Source organism: Gobio gobio (genome assembly GCF_949357685.1).
Source record: "Gobio gobio genome assembly, chromosome: 4".
In the NCBI taxonomy this organism is placed as follows: domain Eukaryota; kingdom Metazoa; phylum Chordata; class Actinopteri; order Cypriniformes; family Gobionidae; genus Gobio; species Gobio gobio.
In genome coordinates this window covers 46,739,489-46,767,051 of record NC_137100.1, presented here as the reverse complement: position 1 = coordinate 46,767,051, position 27,563 = coordinate 46,739,489, and the positions used below count along the sequence as shown (strand labels likewise).

Below are 27,563 nucleotides of genomic sequence, written 5' to 3'. Positions count from 1 at the left end.
ACATTGTTCTGTTTTTTTTTTATAAGCCCGAAATGACAAGGAGGCAGCCTCACGCAATGCAAAGTCAATGGAGAGCGTTTTGATTTTTTCTGCTTGCTTAGTTGGGGACACTAAACATTCAACTATATTACTGATCTGCCCGCATTGACACTGTATGATAATTCAACTTAACTGGATGACATCACTGTTTTCTCCAGAGCGGCTGTACAGCCGAATCTGTTGCATTATTTGTTTAAACACTATGTTGTTTAACTGTTTAACACTATGAAGCTGCTTTGAAACAATCGGCATTGTAAAAAACGCTATATAAATAAAGGTGACTTGACTTCACTAATAATAGCATACGCTATTCGTATTTATACACATATTTACATAAAACACGCCCGAAACCTTCGTCTTTATGCAGGTACTTCCCATCTTGAGCTATAACGTACAGTGACGCATTGCTGCCACATACATGTTATTTTTTCCACTCAATTATGTCGTTATAACGAGATATGTTGTTAAATCAATATATTTTTCTAGTTAAAACAACATTTTCTCCTAACAAGGACATGTGTTGTATAGTGATGTGTACAAAATATGCCTTTATCTTTATCTGCCTTTATATTTCAGTTGACCATACAATTTTTTCCGTAATTTGGAATACATTTTATAATGAAAGTTATTGATGAATCATGATTTGTTCATGAAAAAGTCCGTACACAGTTTTCACGCTCAAATTTGTGCATACACATGCTTAGTGAATGAGACCCAGTGTGTTTAGAGTGTTCATTCAAACAGAGTTCAAACTCATTTAGAATATTCGTTCAAAGTGTGTATTCAGAATGTTTGTTCATCATGAATTTAGAATGCTCATTCAAATATTGCATTCAGAATGTTCAGTCAAAGTGTTTTTAGAATGTAAATTCATAGGCCGCGTCCGAAATCGCATACTCTCTTGAGTAGGTATTTATGTTGAATAAGTAATTACTTCAAGACCGCTAAAAACATACGTTTTATATAGTGCATGAATGTGTGTAGTATGGGACATACTGCATTTGCCATATTGCCATTATCATGTGACCTACCAGCATCAGTCACTTCACTGCCACTCACAAATCCTCTCCCGTGGGCTCATGGGATAGGAAAGTGTCTATCGTATGCACACTTCAGAATCTCGCCGGAAGTAGTAGGTCATCCGGGTACTTTTTGTGAGTACTTCATACTACTCTTGTCACATACTATTTTTCGCCTGCTATATAGTAGGGAAATATGCGATTTCGATGCAGCCAGTGTGCGTTCAGAATGTTAGTTCAATGTGTTCAGAATGATCGTTCACAGTATGCGTATATTCAGAATGTTCGTTTAGAATGTTAGTTGATGCTCACAAAGTACAAATACACTCAGACACAACAGCTGCATAATGCTCTCCTTGACACCTCATATCTCCCACACACGCTCGCACACATGCAGTGCCTCACTTGAGGTGCATAAACACACTGAGCACACACAAAGCTGACTGGCTAACACAAAGACAGGCAGGAGGCTCTGCCTAAAGGTTTGGCCCTTTCCCAAGTCATTAAGGACAACTTAAATCATTTCAGAATATAAAGTGCTCTTTAAAAAAAGAGCTAAAAAAAAAACGCTCCCAGCTGACTGCCTCCATAGTGAGTGTGTGTAACTGATGTTTGAAGCATAAGAGCTTAGCGTGGAACCCCCCGATAAGCCGAGCTGAGCTGTGAAAACACAGATTACATTTCTGTGGCTTTAAAGCATCCGTCGCATGCCTGCGAGCCGAGCGGGTAATTAGTGCATCAAAAGCACACAGCCTCACTTTGACCGAGGGCCAGGGTTTGATTCGGGGCCCTTCGCACTTCTAAGACAAGCGTGCTAATTCAACACGTCCTCCCACACAACAAACACACAAGCTGTTCACTTCCTCTCAATCACTCGCTGACTGTCAGTCAGATTCTCTTATGCACACACACACTTGAGTAGGGTGAAGAGTTAATATATATGAATATAAACCTCTCAGAATGAATCCTCATCATTTTTTAAAACAAACAAAAAAGGACTGTGGAGAATTCTTCTTAAAACACTGAGACACAGAGGGGGAAAATAATGATTTAACAAGTGTTAGGTCATTACGTTTATCAACAACATGATCTGTGGAGCTCTGTTGAAACAATAAACTGAGCTGAAATCAGATATGACTGAACAATATTTTGACATAAAGCCTTGATAGACAGTAATTTCAATTTTCCTGGATAATACATGCTCTAATTCATTCAGTGCCTTTAATCTTTGGGTTGTTAAATCATCAAATCTATTGTGCAGTATTGGCGTGGGGGTATTTTTGTTGTTTGCAAAACCAATGAATTCTTAACAAAGTAACAAGAGATATCCATTAAGGGTTTGCTTTTAGAATTGTTCATTTAGCAGACACTTTTATCTAAAAAAAACTAGGATGAGAAACTCAAAAGACACAAAAAATGATTCAGGAGTAAACCACAACAATACAATTAAAGTACGGAAAGCAGAACAGTCGAAAAAAGTTTGCGGTTTATAAAATCAAACATCTGTGAGCACTTATAGTAACTGCCTCATTTGAAATACACAGCAATGTATGTAAAAACTGACAGCAAAATTAAATCATAACAGCTCACACAACACAACAGAACTCAGTGTTTATTACACAGCTACACGTCTAGATTTTCAGTTTCCATGTGTGTGTTTGCGTGTATACAGTATGTACACTATCACTCAATGGTTTGGGGTTAGTAAGACTTTTAATACTTTTACTCAACAACGATGCATTGAACTGATAAAAAGTGACAGTAAACACATTTATGATGTTACAAAATATTTCTATTTAAAAAAGAACATTGTAATTAAGGTTCTTCATTGGCCTCAAGGGTTCCTTTAGTGTAGAAAAATGTTCTTCAGATTATTAAAATGTTCGTCAAAGAAAATAATTGTTCTTTTAAGAACTGTTCACTGAAAGGTTTGTTGGGGAACCAAACATGGTTCTTCTATGGCATCACTGCAAAACCCCCCTTTTAGAAACTTTATTTTTAAGAGTGTGCTTAAAATTTCTATTCATTTAAAGGGATAGTTCACCCAAAAATGGTGCCCTTACCCCCAGGGCATCCAAGATATAGGTGACTTTGTTTCTTCAGTAGCACATGAATAAAGATTTTTAACTCCAACCGTTGCAGTCTGTCAGTCGTATAATGCATGTGAACGGTAACAAACTCTATGAGAGTAAAAAAAACATGCACAGACAAATTCAAATTAAACCCTGCGGCTCGTGACGACACATTGATGTCTTAAGACACGAAACGATCGGTTTGTGCGAGGTTTTTTTTCCTTTAATACACCACTATGTCCAACAGCCTTGAGCACGTGATCACTTCCGGTACGTGAGGTCTGTACACGATCTGGCGTGGTTTACTGATCGTTTCGTGTCTTAAGACATCAATGTGTTGTCACGAGCCACAGGGTTTAATTTGGATTTGTCTGTGCATGTTTTTTTTTTACTCTCATAGAGTTTGTTACCATTCACATGCATTATACGACTGACAGACTGCAACGGTTGGAGTTAAAAATCTTAATTTGTGTTCTACTGAAGAAACAAAGTCACCTATATCTTGGATGCCCTGAGGGTAAGCAGATAAACATCAAAATCAAATTTTTTAACTATCCCTTTAAGAATCCTGTATCACAAAAATGCTAAGAAGCACAACTTGTTTAAACTGTAATAATATTTCACAATATTACTGTTTTTACTGTATTTTTGATCACATAAACGCAGCCTAACATAAGAGACATTTTTGGTGTGAAATGATAAGAAGAGTAGAGCATATACAGTATTTTCAACGTTTTTAACATGATCTTTCAAATATAGTGAAACACTGGAACACTGACTTGAGGACATTTGAAGTGATCCCCCTCACTAATAGAGTCTGTGTGCAGTATGTGTGTGTGTGTGTGTGTGTGTGTGTGTGTGTGTGTGTGTGTGTGTGTGTGTGTGTGTGTGTGTGTGTGTGTGTGTGTGTGTGTGTGTGTGTGTGTGTGTGTGTTTTTGTATCTTATCGGTGATGTAATGTTTTTACTAGTTCAGACGACGCCGGTGAGAAAGGGAGAAATAATGAGAAAAGAAAAAGAGATTACAAGCATGAGAAAAAAAAACGTGTTTAGGGCCAACAAATTACAAATACAAGCAAAATCTTTGGCATCCCTATTCCACAATTAATATGAATACATATAGACCTTTAAGGATCTGCAGGCCTGGAAGAGAAAACTGCATATCAAATAGGGCAGTAAAAATAGCTTATTTTATCAAATGCATTTCCTGCTATCTCGAAAATGTTTCTCATGACAATCAAAAAAATGAATGCTATAAAGTTGATGTTTTATTCATGTACCAAATAAATATTATACTATAATCGCAGAACTGCTATCTGCAGATAGTATAGTTTTTGTTGCTGTTGATGAATGAATAAATCCTACTTTAAAGTGAAGATAACTGTAATGTGTAAAAAGCAGCACTTCTCTCTTTCCTCATTCCACGTACCCCACATCAGAACACAACACAGAATCACTGCGCCGAGATGCTATTACACTTTACATTTCAAACTACAACCCATACCGTGTGCATAACAATGATCTGAAGCCTGTGTAGACACAAACAGAGACAGCCGGTGTTATAAAACAAAGGTGAGGTGGGGGCTGTCTGGATGGAACATCTCACCATATGAGAGGATAAAGCTCATTCTCCACGGTCTCTGATATACCAGACGCTAATAAATGTTCATGCACACATAACATGCTTTCTAGTTTCTGGTCCTCGCTACGCCGTATTGCATCAGTGACACGAATGATATCTTGAGGGTGCTGAAGCCCACTATAAACTGGTGTCAGAAAGACAGAGACAGAACGGAGCTGTCAGTTCCACTCAGGGCTGTCTGTGATCAGAGTTTGTCTCACATGGTACCGATAAGACATAAGTGTCCAAAGGCCTCAAAGCGTCTTACTTAAGATGGTATCATCTCTCTATTTCATCATCCCTCTCTTATGAGGAACAGATTTAACTTAATTCACCCACTATATCTCGCATTTCATGGATGTCTGCTGCCTTTGGGGTATGTAATTGTGTGAAAATGGAAAGATTTGCATTTTGGTTGGCGGTGTGGGCGTGTTTGTCTGTGTGGTTTCATCTTTAGATAAAAGTAAACTAATTCCAAAATTAAGAAACTTTTAAAGCAATCATCAATATTGAATTTGCCCTCTCGGTTCATTTCAAACTTTACACAGTTAGTGTTTGTCCATGAGATAATTGCATAACTACTAAATGGTCAGTGTTAGATCAGGAGTAAGATTTTTAGTGAACAGTGACTGAAATTTTGAATATATATTCATTCAAGCTTTCTATTAAGCAGAAATCTTTTTATTTAAAATATCTTCATTTGTGTTTCGAAGAAGAACAAAAGACTTATGGCCGGGTTTGGAATGAAAAAAGGTAAGTTAATGATGACAGAATTTTCATTTTTAGGTGAACTATTCCTTTAATCGTTTGAAATTACTTAACTTAGAAGTTGGTGTTTAAATCAATCCGTTGGACAATTAATTAATTAGCTGAATCCATAAGTCACTAAATAAAATGAATACATTTAATTGTTATTATTCAGTGATTTATTTTATTAAATTAAATTTACATATATTTTACAGTATAAATTGCAGCATTGGTTGAGAGTTTTTTTTTATATGCAAGCAAAATAGACATTATACTGTAACTAAAAATTTACCCAAATTAATCAGAATAAAATGATCAAAATATAAATCAATTATGAAATTGATGAATGAAATCAAATCAAATCAATAAATTAAATCTAACAGCAAGCATGTCAATTGGAATCAGTCAACGTTAGCTTGGACATTGTGCAAAACCTCTTCCTTGTTTTCCAAAGAAAAAGCCATAAATATGTATTTTGAACAACATGAGGGCGAGTAAATGATGCCAGAAATGTCTTTTTTGGGTCAACTATATACATTTATGTTTTTTAGCCATTGGCTGCGGGCTAAAGAAAATCCACTTTGCCTCACAGATAGGAAGTAGTAAGTACAGCTAGAGTACAGCTACTACTTAACATTTTAGTGTACACACACACACACACACACACACACACACACACACACACACACACACACACACACACACAAACAACCACATGACAGACAAATACTGTACAGTATTAAGAGCCCTCGAAGCAATTTACAAGATGCATTAAAGCTGAAACTGTCTATAAAAGTAAAATAAGTTCGGTCAAATAAAGACTTGCCACCTTGGGAATGCCAACCCAAACCACATTAAATCATTTAGTGGACCTTAAGATTCCAACCACGATTTATAATCTACTAGTGGGTCAGTGGGTACAGCTGGTTCAAACAACAGCTTAGAGAGCCCACCTTTAGCCAAATCACACAAGACTTAGTGCAGTTCGGAGAGGATAGGCTGCTGGCCGGTCCTCACGGTTACTCCCAGCACGACTCACAATGAGGCTCTGGCTGACACTCAGAGAATGCAGCCAAACACACACACACACACACACACTTGGTCACAGAGCAAAGCAGCCAGAAACAGCATCCAAACACAGCTGAGACACGCGCTCACATTAATCACACACTCGCTCGCACACACGCATACTTTCGCCGTCTCACAATAGCCATCCATCCTGTTTCTCTTCTATTGTCTTTTTCACTATTTGCTCTCCTGACACTGGGACATGATTTACAAACAAAGACAGTGGAGCGAACGAGAAGAAGTCAAAGTCAAAGTGAGACGTAAGTTGTAGCCAGGGCAGGACATTAGTTGTGGGGTGGTCTCCTTGTGTGAGCCTGTATAAACATTAAATAACAAACATGGCTACCTCACAGACCCCAAACACTTGTGGATCATTTCCCATTCCCAGATCATGTCTAGTTCTGCACCATGAGCAGTATTGGGGAATAAAGTAGAGACGCTACTTTTTTTTTTCTTTACTTTTTTTTCTCAGCAGTGCGACAGCAGTTTCCAAAATAGTGTAGCTTTTTCCAGTAACATTTTCCAATGAGTTGCATGATGAAACGCTACATGGATGTTTTTTTGTCACACTGTGTTGTGCACACAACCAAGTAGCATTGGAGAGTCAGAATCATTTTTAGCTAAAAAAATACACAGTCCCTGTGCAATATGTTTAAAAATGTAATAGATATAAAATATTTAGTCAGATTCAGTTAAATGCTGCTTTCAAATTGGAGTGTTTTTATAAACTAGGTTTGTGGAAGCTTCAAATAGTAGCGTAAAATAACTTCCGCTGTAGCCTGTATCAATGGCAGTATCCAAAGCATAGGATTGTGTGATTTACTGATGTGCAGTTCATCACAGATACTTAATCTAATCCATCAACCACAGTTTACAATCAGGTATGCTAAAAAATGGGGTCATGTTATTCAGGCGCCTATTTCATAATTTAAAAGGGAACGCTACTTCAGAGTCTGTCTAAGTAAAAAGGCTGTCCAAATTAAAAAATAATAATGTTCACATTGCTTTCATGCACCCAATCATTGAATAGCATTATATTGTAAACAATAAAAAACAACATTAATTCAGATTGTATTCGGCAGTAGCTTGAGCAGCATGCAGATCTTCATTTATCTCATGACTGTAACGACATTGGCAATGCTGACAATCGCTTCACTCACATAATGTTGCACATTAAAATAGTAGATTACACATATGGTAGGGTATCATGTAAGGCCTGTACACACCGGGACGAATATCGCGCGCGCTTATCGCCAGCGTTTTTCGTGCCGTTTTTCGGCGCGTCTTGAGTGTTCACACCCAAGCGATTTTCACTGGCGCTGCGCCGAGTGAACGTGCACATTCAGTCGATGCGCTCCCGGTACACAAGATGGTGCTGCGGCACTTTAAGCCTCTGACACTCGCTTGTCACACAGAAGGAGAAGAGAGACAGTATTTACGTGCTTGCCAAAACCATAGACATATTATGTATATGGACAAAACCATTCACACACTTTTTGCTAACTGGCAAGCAGCATTAGCAGTTCATCTTCTTCTTTGTCTACTTACTACTTCTTCGTCGTATCAATGCGTGCTCGGCAAGACCGTTTTGTGCTTGAGCGCCACCAAGTCGTGTTTTACTGTCACTTCAGCAGCTCCAGGCACGTGAACAAAAGCGCCGATCTCATTGGTCGGCCAGTTTTTTACGCGCAGCGTCAAAATAAAAAAACGAACCCGAGGCGTTTTTTTAAAAATGACGCTTTTGCGCCTGGCGTTTTGCGCGTCGGTGTGAACACTCACATTGGCGCCCATTGTTTAGTCCCTAGGCGTTAAACGTCGGCGATAAACGCGCGCGCAAAATCGTCCCGGTGTGAACAGGCCTTAAAGGCCTGTACACACCGGGACGAATATCGCGCGCGCTTATCGCCAGCGTTTTTCGTGCCGTTTTTCGGCGCGTCTTGAGTGTTCACACCCAAGCGATTTTCACTGGCGCTGCGCCGAGTGAACGTGCACATTCAGTCGATGCGCTCCCGGTACACAAGATGGTGCTGCGGCACTTTAAGCCTCTGACACTCGCTTGTCACACAGAAGGAGAAGAGAGACAGTATTTACGTGCTTGCCAAAACCATAGACATATTATGTATATGGACAAAACCATTCACACACTTTTTGCTAACTGGCAAGCAGCATTAGCAGTTCATCTACATGAACAAAAGCGCCGATCTCATTGGTCGGACAGTTTTTTATGCGCCGCGTCAAAATAAAAAAACGAACCCGAGGCGTTTTTTTAAAAATGATGCTTTCACGGCTGCCGTTTTGCACGTCGGTGTGAACACTCACATTGGCGCCCATTGTTTAGTCCCGAGGCGTTAAACGTCGGCGATAAACGCGTGCGAAAATCGTCCCGGTGTGAACAGGCCTTTACGCCTGGCGTTTTGCACGTCGGTGTGAACACTCACATTGGCGCCCATTGTTTAGTCCCGAGGCGTTAAACGTCGGCGATAAACGCGTGCGAAAATCGTTGTGAACAGGCCTTAAGGCTAAATAAACTGTTGTTTGCAATATTGATGTTTTTTCTGTCAAGTTCCTCCAAGTTAGGCTACTAATCGGAGCCGGATGTGACGACACACAGACTCTGATAAAGGCCTATAAGTTAAATGCTGTCACCCAAATTAAGATCCATATTTTTCTACCAGAAAAAAACTCTTCTAGTTGAAAAAAATTTGTTTTATAACCAGACAGTTAATGTAGCAAACTATAGGTTTTCAAAAGAGTAGTTTGACTGTAAGTTTGACTATACTTTAAATTATAAGATGAGCTTGAAATTTGGGAAACTTAAAGTAGATTCCCCGACACTGACATAGATATAGAGCATTGAGCATAGAGATTCCTTCTTCACAACTGCATGTAGTTCTGTATCAGGCTGCAACCATCGTCTCTGGTCAGTCTTACCTTCCTCACACTGAGATCCGCTGTATCCAGGACAACATTTCCACTCCAGAGAGGTGATGGTGCGGTACACAACTTTATAGGATGGCCGGACCACAGTGCGATAGCTGCAACACACACACATAAAATGTAAGTCAGTTTGAAAGTATGTTACCAGATGACCCTACAAAGATGGCAAAACCTAAAACAGCGTGGACAATTTTTTCTTATTTTATACATAAAATGCTATTAAATGTAAGGTTTTTGGTCAATTAAAGTATGACTAGATTCATTTAAAAAAATCTTTTTAAAGTTTAAAAGTTTACATGCAGATTCTTTCACACAAGAAACTAAGAAACAATATAAGAAGTTCACACAACAAAATGTTGATGACACTTATTTTCATAATGTAGCTAGCTAGATATTTAGTGTTGTAATTTTCTCACACAGGAATTCACATGCATTTATACATTTATTATTTATTCAGCACAAATTATAATTATTTAATCATAAAAATGTCTTAATAAATAAAGCGGAACAACTATTTTAAAAATGATGAACTTGTGTTATATTTAAGATTAGGGTCAGAAAGATTTTTTTAAAGAAAGATATACTTTTATTTAGCAATTATTAATAACATTAAACTGATCAAAAGTGACAGTAAATACTTTTACATTCTTACATTTATTAAAAATAAATAAAAATTGTATTTAATTTTTTTTTAAATCATAGTTTCAACAAATATATTAAGCAACAAGACTGATAATAATCATAAGAAATGTCTCTTGAGCACCAAATCAGCACATTAGAATGATTTCTGAAGGATCATGTGACACTGAAGACTGGAGTTATGATGCTGAAAATTCAGTTTTGTCATGAATATTTTACATTACTGTTACTGTGTTATTTATTAAATAAACATGACCTTTGAAAAAAAGAAAAAAAAAAACTTGTATTGACCCCAAACTTTTGACAGTTATATCATGTACATCATGCAGCAGTTACTGGTTTTACAGGGTCAAGGACTGCAAAATGTAATTATGAGATTATAATTTTACACATACAATGTTTTTGGAACAGTGTTACTGTCCTTCTAACACATGACCACTGAACAGAAAAATGGCAATACATTTACTGCACAGGCTGCATGTGTGAAAGTGACAAAATGAGAGGTTCCCAAAACGATATAAAGCCCTAAGTGAATGCGTTGAATGTGTGCTGATGATAAACCCACCTTCCCCCATTGCAACCCTGAGGCCATCTGCAGGTCTGATAGACTCTCTGGAGCGTGGTGCCATTCTGTACCTGACAAGTCACTGTCTTAGTCACCGTCTGCGGACACCAGTTTCTAAAAGAGAGAGAAATATGAGAATCAGAAAAATCTTAATTGACCTCCATCATGTATTGGATGGTTCTGATGACATAAGAATAATAACACACGCACATAGCTGGCCATAAAATGATCTAATCCAACTCACTGTAAAAGTGATCAATGTTTCGTTGGACGCCCGTACTTCAACCGTCTAACCATCCCTTTTGAAAACTCTTTATGGTGTTTACACAGGTTAAATGACCCGTATGCCCGGCAGGAGAGCATTGTCAGTACTGTTTATTTTGCGGCCTTTCGCTAGCAAATCACATCCGCCCATTTTTATTCTTTCCGCAAGCACTACAAGCAGGTCAAGTCACGGAGGGGGACACTGCCCCGAATGTGTGAGCGTGTGGGCTACTCATCTAGATTTAAGACAGCTTTTCGAAACTCGAGCCAAAACCGGAGCAGAGGCACAGACCCCGGGAGAAAGAGTGGCTCTTTTGTGCTGCTTTTTTATCAGGGCTTCACTTCACACAGCTTGAAAAACCAAGAAACACTTCACACAGGTTGAAAAGTGACTGCTGGACAAACCCCTGACTCAGGTGCCCATTTATTTTGATCCAATATTAAAATAAAAAAAGTCACATTAACCCATACAATGTCTTAAAAGGTCTTAGAAAAGTGGACAATCTCCCGGTAAGATTTTACCGTGTTTCGAAAGGCTTATTTAGAGTAATATGTTCCTGCCCTAAAATATGCTATAGGGCACCCACTCAAGGTACAATTTCAGTCATATTTCAGTCTCATTATTAAGCGGAAAATGCAAACGAGAGAAAACAAAATTGGAAAACAAAAGTCATCTGGAAAGTTTGCTAAGGTAATCACTAATGTGCCCTGCATAATGTGGAACCTTCTAATTGGGAAAGCAAGGCAGTGGCAAATCCAGCCCTGATGAGGAGCAGACTAGAGTCAGGACAGAGGAGAGGGGGGAAAGTAGCACAGAGAACCAAAACAAAGCTGCACGGCCCAAGCCCAGGATCTCGGCACATGCCAGAAGTCACAAAAGAAAGGAATGAACGTGGGTTTGAAGAGAAAAACCAATCAGATCTCTTTCCCCCTGAGCTCCCTCATGATTTTTACACAGAACGGCTTGAAACAAAGAGCCATTGATAAGTTCACCTCAAACAGACCTTTGTATGAACCATTATGCCTCAAGTTGAGCAAACATAAGTCAAAAGAGATGTGGAGCAGAATTCAAAGAGAGTTAATGCACGTGTAACATATGGAGGTCATTATATCTACTATACTTCAGTGGTTATTATCAATGGCTCAGCTTATGCACAGCTATGATCACACATCAAGAAAACAGGCCAGAGGGCCGTACACGTTCAATAATCAACATCAATCTGCTTGTATTAGCGTAGATTGTCTGTCTGTGACATTGAGTCTGATGGGATTATGCTTTCAAGCAAACTTAAACATTGCTGTATAATGATGTGCATGTTTTGCAGGTTTGTTTTACAAAACTATATAGGCCTATATATAATTTTTTTATGCTGTTTTAAAGACAACATTTGTTGCAAGACAACATTTAAAAACATTTTTTTAATTAATACTATGCATGGGTAACAGCTGATTAGACAGGTCAAACATTAATCTATAATGCATTTACAAAGATGAAAATGTACATACATACATACATATACATATGAAGCTATAACCAGAAGTAACATGGAGTCTAACATGAAACCATCCTCATGCTCACACATTAACAGCTCTTGCATGTGTTTCCCAGCCCTTTCCCAGAACCTGCTAAAACTGTGGCCCACAGAACCAGCCCTCAAAAATGCCAGAAATTTCCAAAGCCTCTGAATTTTAGGTGGTTTCCATGCCCTGCTTGAGATGAGGGCCCCGGGACAGAACTGGGGTGACCACAGGCTTATCCGGACACTACCTGCCCAGCTGCTCCAGAACAGCCAACAAACACACACAGACTGGACACACAAACACAGAAGCCAGTCTGGCCACAGCGGAAGACCATGGGGCTATTTCTGTGATCTGCTTGTTATTGAATTTAGAACCACAAATCATACCCTTGCCCTTCTCTAGGAAACACAGAAATATACATTCAAACTCTCCCATAAATACAACTGTAGAAAGAAAGAAAAAATGTGTAGGCCATGCATCCTGCATCAACATCCTTTGTTGTCAACCTAAACATACAACCTACAATCAGAAAGCAATGATTGGTTGAAATAAATAAAATAAAAAATAAATAAAATCAAATATTTGCCATCCGATACAAGCAACTTGTGTTTCAAACTAAAAATTAAAGTCATATGGGTTTGGATTGTAATGACATGAGGATAAGTAAATGATACCAGAAATTTAATTTTGCGGTTTAATTTTGGGGTGAACTGTATTTGTACAGTCACATCCCCTTCACATCACCTCTGTCAACACAACAAATCGTGTAAATTCATCTGAGCAAAAACTATCATAAATAATTGCTCTCATATTTCACAATGATTTCAGCCGCTCTGAACCCCACCCCACTGATTCTGTCCATTTAGGATCATTTAGCCTGCAAATCTACAACATAGGTTGAATAGACACAGAAATGAGCCAAACTCCATATTGGGAGTAGGCATCCGGGCAATGGGCAGATAAAGATCTAGAGCGGCACAGCCATCAGAACAAAGTTCCCACACTGCCCCCAAATCACAATGCCAGCTTGGTGAACAAGGCGATTTGTTTGATCCTGTTTCATCTGATCCTGACTTCATTTGGTACTTTCCCCAACAGTACCTTCAATTAGCCCCTCCACTCTAAAACACAAAACTATGTAGAAAAAAAATCCACACAAAATACCTACCCTCTCCATTTTAAAACAGCACACAGTGCATGGCATTCTCTGGATGTTCGTGGAAACTAGAGGATTCTGGACATAGTCCAGCTCCATATGAACTAATGAGAGGATTTATAGGGAACACACAGCACAAAAGCCTTTCAATGGGAAATGACCCCTCGCCCGCTTTCTGAACAGAAAGATGGAGGCAAAGGCAGCTAAACTCTGCTTTGATCCAGATTTAAACCTCGGGCAGGGAGAGACAGAGGGTTAAAAGAGGAGGAGCAGTACTTATAGACCATTATTCCTGTAATCTAACATCTCGCCTTCACAAAGCATTTATGAGGGGTCATTATGCAACCCAGCTATCAACCCACACTCTAATTCTCACTACTTATTGTTGTGCCTTGAAAATACTTCAGAATTTAGAATAGAATATAACCCACAGAATACTGTTTTCTGATTGTTTACATGCCTGGGACTATATCTTCCAGTGAAAGGATGTGCATTTATTAGCTTCATTTTATCTCATATATGCGGTAGGTAATGAAACTCAAGTTAAAAGGTGTGAATGCTTTCAACAGTCCAGCAATGCTACATTTCACTGGCATTTACATGCACTTGGCCAACAGATCGAAAGACTGACTCTCTTCCTCACAAACACACATGGGACCAGAAACCTATAATAAATAACTCTGCAATGTGCACAGATCATAGCACAGACTGTAAGGGGGGGGGGGGGGGGGGGGGGGGTAACTCAAATCAGAAAGGGATGGCAGGAATCACACAGAGCTGGACTGAGTGCAACTCAGCATGCAGCGAGGGGCAAACAAGCCAAAGCCGTAAAATAAAAGCAGCACAACACACACATACGAACTAGAGGAACGATCATGAAACTGTCTTGTTTTAGACAAAATGAAAAGCAGCACGCTTCATTTAAGGCATGAATGCTAGCTTTCAACACACAACGCGTGAGACAATGCTGAGACTCAAATGTTGACTCCCGCAATGTAGCACAGACTACAAAGATTATTGACTCTGGAGGCAAATAAATTAAGTTTGAACAAGAAGACAATAGAGAGCTGTGGCAGCTGGACAGGAGGGTTGGAAAGAGAGTATTTCATCATCGGGTCAGTAATGAAGCCCTCCTGGGATGCACTAGGGGGGTAAGATAACCCAATTAGGCCGCGTTCATGACGTCCAACGATATAGGCAAAACAGTGAGGGACAAAGAAGATTAATGGCCTGCTGAAAGAATGCATCAAAAAGTACTACAAGAGAAAGAAAAAAAAGGAAGAAAGAACAACAAAGCGAAGCAGAAATGAACAGGAATCCCTCTTCTGTCTCTGAGATTTGCTTAAGACTGGTTCAAAGGACAGGTCAAAAGCCATGGCGGGAGACAGTCATTCCCCAAAGTCGGATTTAAGGACCAGTCTCGCGGGAAAACAGCCCTGAAGCGAATGATATGGATGAGTGAGAACGCACACAGAAACACCCATAGATCATAAAGATGATCAGTGCATTCTTCCCTAAGTATCTCTATCCTCACAGTGAAACCGATTCCTTGACTGATTGATCTAAGTGTCATGCTCTTCACCCCATGTGACGAGAACGGTGGCCGGATTCACAAAACATTCTTAAGAATAAAATTCTTCTTAAAAGGGCTATACGTAAGGATTTTTATGTATTAATAGGTTTTTTGTATTGCCAATGTGTGAACAGCTTGTAATGAAAGTTAAAAGACAACTTCCTAGGTTGTCTATGAAAGCCTGTAGAATGATTTTTATGTGAACGACTGGGGACATTTTTGCCGGGAAAAACAAAAGGATGTGACGTTTGAGAGCCTCTCTTCCATTCAATGACACATGATATGAATGCTTGTCCAAAACAATGCTGAAAGATCTATTCTGTACTGTAATGTGCTATTAGTCTCACATAGCCAGTGCTATTAGTCTCACATAGCCAGATCTATATACAGTAGTCTATAGTCTCAAATATACTTTATAATCAAACTATAATAACAGTGTAATTTTAATTACCTCATCTGTCGACATGATGCCGGAGAATTGCAGAGCTAGTGCAAACATATCCACATTGCTATGATCAGATGCTTTCTTAACTGCTGTTTTCTCACCACTCTCATTTCTGTTGTGTGTTTTTTATTGAGAGGAAAGCGTGCAGCACATATTCATCTAATCTCTCAGCAGTGTGAATGGCATCGGGATGTTCATTAAAAGTATATTGTTGTAAAGGTATTTCCAAATAGTTTTTACTGTTTTTACTAGCAATGAATGAAAAAGAACTTTGCTGTGAGTATATCAGGGCCTCACGTTCAGTCTCTTGTACTTCACGTGTGCACGAGTGCGAGCACAAGCAATAAGTTACTATTCGAGACCTTTTTCATTTTCATTCAGGAAAAGCACTTCACAGGTTCTATAAATAGTCACATGAACTATTTTAACGATGTCTTTCCTACCTTTCTGGACCTTGAAAGTGGTAATTAAATTGCTGTCTATGGAGGGGTCTGAAAGCTCTCAGATTTCATCAAAAATATCTTAATTTGTGTTCCGAAGATGAACGAAGGTCTAACGGGTTTGGAACGACATGAGGGTGAGTAATTACTGACAGAATTTTCATTTTTGGATTAACTAACCCTTTAGGAAAACTCTTAACATAATTCTTAAGAAGATTACTGTGAATCCCCAGAACACATAAAATGTGTCAAGTAAAACGTAGATATAAAACCTGAATGAAAGCAATGCAAATTATAGCTGAACATATATAGCTCAGACAATAATGTCATCTTCCTTTGTATAATTTGCAATGCAGAATTTGCTTACACAGAACTTGTGGAGGCAGAATCAGGGTGGTGTTGATGGGTCAGCAGCTAAAGGTCCCTCTGGGGCCCCAAGTCTCACACTCCCACCCTGAGTGCTCCTCTCCAGGGCAGTGAAGCCGAGCAGAACAGGAAATAGCTGCTGACTTAACCCCCAACTGTGCTCGGCTTCACCAGCCCCTAATTAGACAGATATTCTTAAGGGTTTTTTTTCTCAGGACATTTATATTTCAGGCATTGTCTTTGCTATATGCAAAATGGGTTAGGTTAAAGGTTAGGATGTGGATCGGGGTTAATTATGATTTATGGCAAGAGTTCATATGCCTGTTCAGCCTCTCTCAGTGATTCTTTGGAAAGTAGAACAAACTGTTCCTCTGTGCTCTAGCGTGGGAAACTAAGTTCTGTATTCATCGTCATGGGCCGGTATCTATACAGTACGTTTAAATGTGCAGTTTTAATCTATGTACAGTGGGATTTTACATAGCTGAACTACAGTCAAAGTATACATGACACAATGCTTAATCAAATATGTGAAGGATTACATATATTTTGTGCATCTTTCAGAGCAAGTGCACAACAACAAGGACAATTATATTCTGATTAATCTGTATATATGCTGGATGAAGCCCAGCAACAATCACATTTTGTAGGTCTGTTAGTGAGACTTCTCAATTTCAGTCAGACTAAAGCATTTAAATAACATTAGACAAATGATCATTTAAGTCATACTGAAATTGTGCAAATTGAAACTTCTAGTTGTGCATGTAAATGTACTTTATGACAGCAATTAATTGGTCACACTTTTATTAATCAATACAACACATAGGGCTGGCTGATTGATTAAATATTATTTTCAGTTAAGATATTATATAGATTTATCTGAAATTGCTTATTGATTTATTTGTATTTATATGATATATTTATGATGTTATATATTACACCTCTCAGAAACAGTGCTGCTCATCCAAGGCATCTCAAAGATGCCTGTGACCTCTCCTCTCTGCATCATCAGACAGCAGTGCAATAAACTTCTCTCCCACAGCGTGCAGACGATGCAGCTGCATGTGTTTAGTAAACACCGTCTGTTTCATCAGTCTGTGACTGACGGGAGGAGGGGGTGAGAGATCAAACCTTCAGCACAGAGAGCACAGACTCCTCCACACCTGCATACTTCAGAGACGCATCCCACCCACAACAACTCTAAGCCATTTACCCAAACAGAGTAAATATTTGCATGAAGATATAAGGGTCAGATCAAGGCCATAAGCTGTTGTCTCAGGTCAGTCAAGGTGATGCAGTCTGGATAGAAGTAGGCTACATGCTGGATGTTTAGTCTAATTTCTTGTCTTGTCATGTCTCATAAAAGTCTCATCATCCACATGCACTCGAGGAGGGCAATGAAAAAGATTATATGCTGATCAAAAGCACTGATGATTATGTCTGATTTAACATTTGCTTAGAAATATAAGCCTGTAAGACGTGGAATCATTCAAAAGCTCTCTGGGAGAGTTGAATTTGAGAAGGTTGAGTCTGGACAGTGATACCAATCTAGTTTATGCATGTTTTAACAGGAATAACCATAGACAAACGTGCAGACAGGAGAGATGGGTGTTTCCTCATTTCAGGAAAGAGGAAACAGACTGTCAGACTCACACCAGGACTATTTAGTTGATAACAGAGAAATCAGCATTGCATTGTAGATGCAAATACTGAGTAGGATACAACTGATTAATAGATTATCCTCAAAATGTATCAGTATTATTTGTATTTTTTCTACTAAAGCTACATTACATGTAGTAATTTACAAGTTACCATTAAACTCTGTTGTGTTTCCTGTTGGAAACTCTATCTTAAACGTTTTTTGAAACATGGGAGCTGGTTTCTAAAGATGGTCAGTATAGCCTACTTGACCAGCCACCATGTTCCAGAAACCATCTTGAGCTGGTTTATGCTGGTCAGCAAACTTGGATCTCTTGGACCAGCTAAAACCCAGTAATGTTTCAAAACACAGACAAGCTTAAACTGGATTTTCCAACGGGTAATAAACTAATAAATATTAATAAATACAACAAACATTGAAGTAACATGAATGTACTGGTTTAGATCATTATTTACAAACAAATTTGCCTCTTGTTTGGATATTTTAACTAGCCTACTATACTCTGTATGAACTTTTCCCACTAAAATCCTTTAGGATTTTTATTGACTGCAAACATGCGAAAACGTCCTAGTTCATTTGGGGAAAAGATGGTAAAAATTACTCGAAACAATGTTAAACTTCAACTGACAACTTTTTGACAACTGCAGGCTACTTCTGTCATGACATAGGCTATAAACCTTACCTTTTCGACAGATCTTTGTGGAGTGCTGTCCCGGTCTGGTATTTGTAAACTCCGGGTCCCCACGTCCCCTGAACGCATGTCAGCCACAGTATCAGCAGCAGCGTCCACAAGAGGAAAGAGCTCCGGTGAACCGCAGACACCGAGCGCCCGTCACGCGCTCCCATTTCAGCCGCGTCAACTACAGAGAACCCAGTCAGCAAAAAAACTCTTCTAATATTGTCCCGCTTATCTTGCTACTGTGACTAGAGGACAGATATACGACTCGCAAGACTAATTTCTGAACTTCGGTTTATTTTACGAGCATTAAAATAATAAAAGGCTTGTTTATGTGCACTGCTGCATCACACAAGAGTTAAAGTTTCAGAGGATTGTCATCGGCAGACCCCGCCACAAATAAATCTCCTCGCAAAGTTTGCTCGCAAACCGCAAGACAAACGTTTGTTAGCAGTCACACAAACCGGTCCCGCCTCACTCCTCCATCTCCGTCTGTCTGTACGTTACGGTATATTTCTTGACTACATCAACACAATGGGCAAGAAAGCTGTTTTATAGTCGCCTTGAGTCCCACAGCCCGTGTAGTTTTTTTTTCCACCCAGCCCAGTTCCCTCTTTCTCTCTCTGTCCTCTCATGCAGCACTCCCCCTTTCCTGCTCTTCCAGTGAAAACTTTTAGACATGAAACAAATGGATTTATGGTGTCCTTGTTTAAGAATCAGATGTCATAGTCTCGTTATAAAAAAGTAATGAGCACATCCACAACCCACAGAAATCTCAGCTGTTTCTCCAAGCAAATTATCTCAATAATGTCTCACACTATGCTGACAATGAGTGTGAATAAATGTGACATGAATGTCTTCTTCCAAGACAAATTCCATCAACATTCATTTTAAACATCTCTTGGACATTATTGTTCCATTGTCTTTTCTGATTTATCCAAAGAAATATTAGGAGAAACAGCTGATACTTAATGAATTTTCAATGCATATTTATTTACACGCTTTTTTTTTAAAAAAAGGTTCCAATAGGATGTTTTCACAGCGATGCCATATAGACGAACAATTTTGGGTTCACCAAAGAACTTTTCAGTGAACAGTTCTTAATAGAACCATTTTTTCTCTCTCTTGGTGTGAAGAACATTTAAATAATCTAAAGCAGGGGTTTTCAAACTTTATAATGCCAAGGACCCTCAAATATGATGATTTTTTTTAGGGACCCCCTTCCTAAAATCCATCTGTATGAAAAAACATTTAAACTGTTAGATAAATAGTAAGTTTCTGTGCTTAATGTTAGATGATAAACTTGAAGAGGAACATTTTCAATTAAAAATGATTTGTATACAATAAATGTTTTTTTCCAACCTGCCTTAACAACCCCAGTGAGCAAGACAAAGGGCACTATAGTGAGAAAAACTCACTAGAAAGATACCAACCAAACATATACAATTCTAGAAAGTATGTATGGCAAGAAAGGAGAGAAACATTTAGAATTTTTGGTAGACTTTATCCATTTTTGCTTTGTCTTTTTACTCTCTGAAATTATCTGGGGACCCAAGAACCTTCTGGAGAAGTTTGAAAAACAAGTTTGAAACCCTCTAATCTAAAGGACCAAAGTAAGACATGTTCCTGGAACATCATATGTTGTCCCTGGAACAACATTCCTGTCAGAAAATGTATATCCCCACCCCTAAACCTAACCATATCCATAAGTTATCCCTAAACTCGATATGATATGATATGATAGGTGAATATGATAGGAGATATGACAGGTGAATAACCCTACAGGGTTAGGTGAAGCACTAACTTGACATAAACTTTAAACTTGTCAATCAAATCTGGTTGGTTGTTGTTCAAGGATCAAAAAAGATCCAGAACATGTTGTACTTGGTGAAATCACATTCACCACCTTTTTACAACCTTTTGTGCAATGGAAAGGTTCCAAGGATGTTATAGGTTTTTTATGGAACCAACCCTCTAGTACTCTAGTATCTTAGAGTAGTAATATGTACACTTAAGGTACTATATGAATCTTTTAGGGGTAAATAAGTGACATGGTGACAAGCTGTTGTATCGCTAAAGGTACATTTACAGAGAGTGCATATAGGCCAGGGGTGTCCAAACTCGGTCCTGGAGGGCCACTGTCCTGCAGGGCTTAGCTCCAACTTGCCTCAACACACCTGTCTGGAAGTTTCTAGTATGCCTAATAAGACCTTGATTAGCTGGTTCAGGTGTGTTTAATTGGGGTTGGAGCTAAAATCTGCAGGACAGTGGCCTTCCAGGAGCAGGATTGGACACCCCTGATTTAGGCCAATAAAGAACCTTTATGATTTTCATGTTAAAGATCATTATACATCAGTTTTACAGCTAACCCTGACAACACATTTGTAAAAAAAAAAAAAAAAAAAAAAAATGTCCCCCTTCTCAGTTATTCAGCAGACCCCCTTTATAAATGATAAACATAAGAAGTGCTAAAGCATTCTTTTGAGGCATTGTCTCGCATCCATGCTCACACTTTAGATGGCTTAATGAGTTATACGACTGCCATAACATGAAAACCTCCTCCAGAAGACAAAACACAGTCTAACGTCTGGATAGCATCCAGAACGGGCCAAGAGGAGAGAGCGATACAGAACGAGAACCCCGGGAACACGGTTTACTCGAACTTCTCCTCTGCCCGGTGAAAAAGGGGAACGGAGGGGTTTCCGAAAACCGCAGAACTGTGGTCCACGTCCAAGTTAAACACCTGGCTCAGCAGGCAGTACGGACTCCAGCCCACTCATCTATATCTGAGGTCGAGGTGACTACGCTCAGCGGACCCCCTGACAGCCAGAGAAATAAGCAAAGCACAGAGCAGGGGCATCAATCACACGGGCGGCCAAGATCTGCAGGTGTTGAGGATGCCACTTGTCATAGTTTGACATGTTTAACTATATTTTGAGTAAAATGAAGCTAAAAAAAATGATCTAGCAGAATGTTGAATGACATTGGAAAGTAGATGAATATTAGAGCATCCTGTTTATTTGAACAGGCTTTTTTCCCTTGTACCAGATCCGAAAGCGAAAGAAAGCAAGAACATTACAATGAGATGATGTGTGACATGTCAACACACCCATGGCATTTTAAAAAGCAGCAGGTGCAAAGTCATGCCAAACAGGCACTGGAGCATTTCAGGGTTAATATAAATCCCTGCTGTGGAAGACAGCTGAAAATGATCTTGGCTTCAAAAGAAATAAGGAGGGAGACCGGTAGTGATGGTGGAAGTTTTTGTATTAACAACAGCTCTTGTGTTGCCATTTGATTCTCTCTGTCTTTATCTCTCTACTGAGAAATGAGGCTCAATCGACAGTTCCTGAGGCATAATAATGTTGATAACAAAATGCAAAATGTAAATTGTCACCCAGCTCGAATCTGCTAAATGCGACTATAAGGCATGAAGACATTAAGATATTTTAAACAATGTGTATTGTGAAAAGTGCTATAGAAGTACATTTGTCTTGACTTCAAATTTCATATTAATATGAACCAATAATGGAACCATTCCATTATTTAAAAACGCAAAAATCTTGAGTTACAATGACACACAATCAAAGTGAATGGAACCAATCTTTAAATGTTAATATGTTATAAAAGCAAAGCCGTTTACCTGAATTTAAATGAAAACAAATAATTTTTCTTAAACTTTTTTCAAATTGTACAACTTCGTCGCCAAGACAAAGTAATGCCTAAAATCCTACAAAGACCTTTTTCCATATTGTGATGTATAGTGAAACAGATTATTGGAAAAGGTTCTATCCATCAAAAGTAATTTGGTTATCCATTGGTTTTAATTGGATGGAGATCTGAATGCAAACTTTTGAAGAAAAGTTTATGCAGACAAAATAACTGGAGAAGACTAGCATTCGTCACCAGAGAGAAATCTGTTGTTTCACTGGAATATCAAGCCATGATATTTTAATGAAAATCATTAAAATAATAATAATACAAAACTAAACGTGAATGGATGAATTGTTCACAATGAGATCAATTTAGAATATTTCATAGAAAAGGTACATTTTCATTTTATGCCAACTTTAAACTAAACATATTTACAGCTCAAATAATACAAGTTTTAACTGAAGAATTAATGTAAGGATTTTTGTGAGATTATAAACTTCTGCTTTCAAATCCATTACAAACGTCCCAATTCACTTTCACAGTAAGCGACTCACTGTAACACTGTTTTCTTTTAAAACCATGCCAAAAATGCTGAAAACTGAGCTTAACTTGTATTGAACAAGTTGAACTTCCTATTGGCTAAAATAAACCCCTCTGATGATTTACCATACCAGCTAAAGATTTCCTCTGTTTGGTTAAACACTCTTTGTAGCCTTGAATTGATTGTGTACACTTTTAAAAGTGCCCCAATGAACACTCCTTGTGGTCACCTCTATTGTTAATGGAGTTCCTGGTGCAAACATTGAGCTTGTTGGCACTTTAAACATTCCCGAAGCAAGGATTTGCTGAGAAGAGGGCACTTTGTTCTAAACTGCTTGTATGTTCTCTACACTGTGTCAGAAAAACTTTGTCCTACTTAATTATAAAGAATCGGCTCACCCGGCCATAATTCATCTATTTATAACAAAGAGAACCAAGAATCAGCCAGACTCAGACAAAAGAGGAGAGTAAGAATAAAAAAAAGGTGGATATCTCCCAGGTGGAAAAGTTCCTTTCTGCTCTATTTGATACAGATAGACATTTTCCACAGACTCTTTCTTTTTCTTGGGCAAACTTTGAGCCTTCAGAAGCAGGAAATATATATCAAGTTCTATAAGAATGGGTCGAATTCCTCTGGTGACCCAAAGGTTATGTATGAAAAATGTGACATGTGCCAAACCAAAGCATAAACATATGCAGATCGTACATGAAAAGACAAGTCTCTTAAATTTATGCTCTCATACCTATATCCTGTACGTTTATACTGCACATAAGTTAGAGTCTGTCCACCCTGAACCTGACTTATGTGCTTTTTTCTTTGAGGTTTCGTTGGAGAATGTTCTGTTGAGCAGCACCATGAGTGAAGGGTCTGGGGGAAGCCTCGGATGGGAGCTGGTACGAATGCCTGGGTGAAACATAATATAGAGAAAGAAATGTTAAGACTGTAATTAAGGGAACACAAAGCAGCCCCTCTTTCTCCCACAAGTACCCCCCCCCCCCCCCCGACGGTTTTGAAGGCTCATGGGTGTTAGAAAAGTCATGTGGAATCAAATAGACAGAAGACTTAATAAGATCTGTCCTCTGAGATTACATATATCAGGACCTGGAGATGGATCGGGGTGAGATGGGGTGCAGGAGCAATGCTGGCACGAATCCAGACGTCAGGCAGACAGAGAGGAGAAAGCAGTTGCCTTCTTCATCTCCTTGTGGCTCAAAGTTACAACAGGACAAAGTCTGGAGTGTGCTGCCTTCTAGTGGTAAACAACATAACACTTTAACTCTATTGTATTTTGAATATGGTCAATATCTATCTATCTATCTATCTATCTATCTATCTATCTATCTATCTATCTATCTATCTATCTATCTATCTATCTATCTATCTATCTATCTATCTATCTATCTATCTATCTATCTATCTATCTATCTATCTATCTATCTATCTATCTATCTATCTATCTATCTATCTATCTATCTATCTATCTATCTATCTATCTATCTATCTATCTATCTATCTATCTATCTGTCTGTCTGTCTGTCTGTCTGTCTGTCTGTCTGTCTGTCTGTCTATCCTGAAGGATCATGTGACTGATCATGTAACTGAAATACACCGATCAGGCATAACATTATGATAGGTGAAGTGAATAACACTGATTATATCTTCATCACGGCACCTGTTAGTGGGTGGGATATTAGCCAGCAAGTGAACATTTTGTCCTCAAAGTTGATAAAAGCAGGAAAAATGGGCAAGTGTAAGGATTTGAGCGAGTTTGACAAGGGCCAAATGGTGATGGCTAGATGACTGGGTCAGAGCATCTCCAAAACTGCAGCTCTTGTGGGGTGTACCCGGTCTGCAGTGGTCAGTATCTATCAAAAGTGGTCCAAGGAAGGAACAATGGTGAACTGGCGACAGGGTCATGGGCAGCCAAGGTTCATTGATGCACGTGGGGAGCGAAGGCTGGCCCGATCAAACAGACGAGCTATACTGCAGCTCAAATTGCTCAAGAAGTTAATGCTGGTTCTGATAGAAAGGTGTCAGAATACACAGTGCATCACAGTTTGTTGCGTATGGGGCTGCATAGCCGCAGACCAGTCAGGGTGCCCATGCTGACCCCTGTCCACGGCCGAAACTGCAAACAGTGGGCACGTGAGCATCAGAACTGGACCACGGAGCATTGGAAGAAGGTGGCCTGGTCTGATGAATCACTTTTTCTTTTACATCACGTGGATGGCCTGGTGCGTGTGTGTCGCTTACTTGGGGAACACATGGCACCAGGATGCACTATGGGAAGAAGGCAAGCCGACGGGGGCAGTGTGATGCTTTGGGCAATGTTCTGCTGGGAAACCTTGGGTCCTGCCATCTATGTGGATGTTACTTTGACATGTACCACCTACCTAAGCATTGTTGCAGACCATGGAAACGGTATTCCCTGATGACTGTGGCTTCTTTCAGCAGGATAATGCGACAAAGCAAAAATTGTTCAGGAATGGTTTGAGGAGCACAACAAGTTTGAGGTAATGACTTGGCCTCCAAATTCTCCTTGGCCTCCAATCGATCATCTGTGGGATGTGCTGAACAAACAAGTCCGTCATAATGTATGCCTGATCAGTGTATACATTCTGAAGGATCATGTGACTTAAGTAATGGCTGCTGAAAAATCAACTCTGCCATTACAGGTATAAATTACATTTTAAATGATCTTAAAATATTTATATTATAATAATATTTCACAATATAACTGTTTTTACTGTACTTTTGATCAAATAAATGCACTTGCAGTAAATAAATATTTTAAAAACATACATTTTTTTCCAAACTTTTTACTTGCAGTGTCTATATAAGTTGATTGATTCATTATCATACATTTTCTCTTAAAGTGGGGGACAAAGGAACTTGCTGAGGCCACGTAAATTTAAACCTGGAAATCAAATAATCAAATATTTTCTTAAAAAGGTAAAAAACTACTAATTAAATATGTTTTATTAAAACGTGTGATATTGCCCAAGTTAACAAGATGCTCTTTGGAACATTGTTTTACTTAGATATTTATGCTGGTCAATCATTTGCAATGGAAAACAACACATTTTACTGTATATTAGATTAAATTTAATGTATAGTTTGATTAGTGATCTTACAACTTTTGGACCACACTGCATGTCATTTTAATGCTGAAAAATAAAAGCTCACATACATTATGTCAACTACCCATATTCTCTAACCTAGTGTGTTAAAGAACATCCTCAAAATCCTACGAGATATAAACTTCAGAGAATTCCTGACTGAAAATAAACAAAACGCAAACATCTTTGTTATTCTACAGAAGTCTATGCAGATATGAGTGTATTAAATGAACAGTGGCTGACATAGAATGGATAAGTTCTGTGACTGCGGTCAGTAAACGGATCAGACTGCCCACCTTGCATCTGGCATCTGGACTCTCTATAGCTGCTCTCTCAGAACTGAATTTTACAGGAGCATATAAAGCAGACTCCGGAAGTCTGGGTAAGCACATCAGTTTATCATTATAGATCGTAAAATGTGTTTCCCTTTATGCTCCGCTTCAGCCCATTTGGAGACTCTCTTATGACCTGAAGGCAGAAAAAAAAGGCATGAGATGCACATTACAGTAATAAAAGTAAAAACATGAATCCAGATTCTGGCACAGGAATTCGTTTAGATTTCATTTTCTTCTTGCTACCGAGACTGACATTCCTCTAAAATGCAAATCAGAAGAGTGGCATTTTAATTTCACTTCCATGCAGGTCTAAAGCAGTTAGTCTAAAGTGTGTTAAGTCTTGATGAGGAAGTCTTTAATGAGAGGAGCGGTGAGCCGCAAAAGGAAGACTGCGTGAGGTTTACTAACTATTTCCAGTGATTCCTCCAGGTCTTTCATTTCACTAACAAGCTGAGAGGTATTCATTTACGTTTTTGGTCTTCCTTTTTATAACATGCAATATTGGTCAACAACACTGTCAGTTACAAAATATACCCCGGGGGTTTCCCAGACAAGGCTTAAGCCTAGTCCCAGACTAAAGTGCATGTTTGAGCTGTTTTAACTGAAAGCAACTTGCACTGACATATCTAAAAATATGTCAGTGCCATTGTTTTGTCTCAAGATGCACACCAGTAATGTGTTTCTTCTAAGGCTCGTTTATAAAAGCTACTTAAATGTCCTAATTGAACTAAGGCCTAATCCTGGCTTAATCTAAGCCCTGTCTGTGAATTCAGGCCATCCAAATCCACCATTAGCTTCAGTGAACGAGTTAATCAAGACTAGTTCATTATTCACCAGTGTTAACCGCTTGAGCCCATAATCCAAGAACATACATACCACATGTATACAATACCATTTAAAAGTTTGGGGTCAATAACATTTTTGAAAGAGTTAATATTCTTACTTAGCAAACAAGCATTAAATTTACTCCAAAACAATTTAATGATGTACTTTTGAACGTTCTATTGATCAAATAAACACGGTTTCATCAAAAATATTAAGCAGCACAATTGTTTTCAACGTTGATAACACTAAGAAATGTTTCTTGAGCACCAAATCATATATTAGAAT

The 27,563-nt window shown here is 38.7% G+C and overlaps 1 protein-coding gene across 3 annotated transcripts in view; it reads right to left on the bottom strand.

Annotated features, from left to right (window-relative positions):
- emid1 (EMI domain containing 1) overlaps positions 1-19,451 on the bottom strand; it is an 82,023-nt gene extending 62,572 nt beyond the window's left edge. For all 3 annotated transcript variants that reach the window (XR_013816436.1, XM_079816215.1, XM_079816214.1), the window contains exons 1-3: positions 18,811-19,451; positions 10,707-10,820; positions 9,497-9,600 (exon numbers count right to left, since the gene is read on the bottom strand). Coding sequence is in view for 2 of the 3 variants with exons in the window: in XM_079816215.1 (XP_079672341.1) it covers positions 9,497-9,600; positions 10,707-10,820; positions 18,811-18,974 (382 nt within the window). In the remaining variant the exon portion in view is untranslated. The remainder of the gene's footprint in view (positions 1-9,496; positions 9,601-10,706; positions 10,821-18,810) is intronic.
- Positions 19,452-27,563: the final 8,112 nt, after the last annotated feature.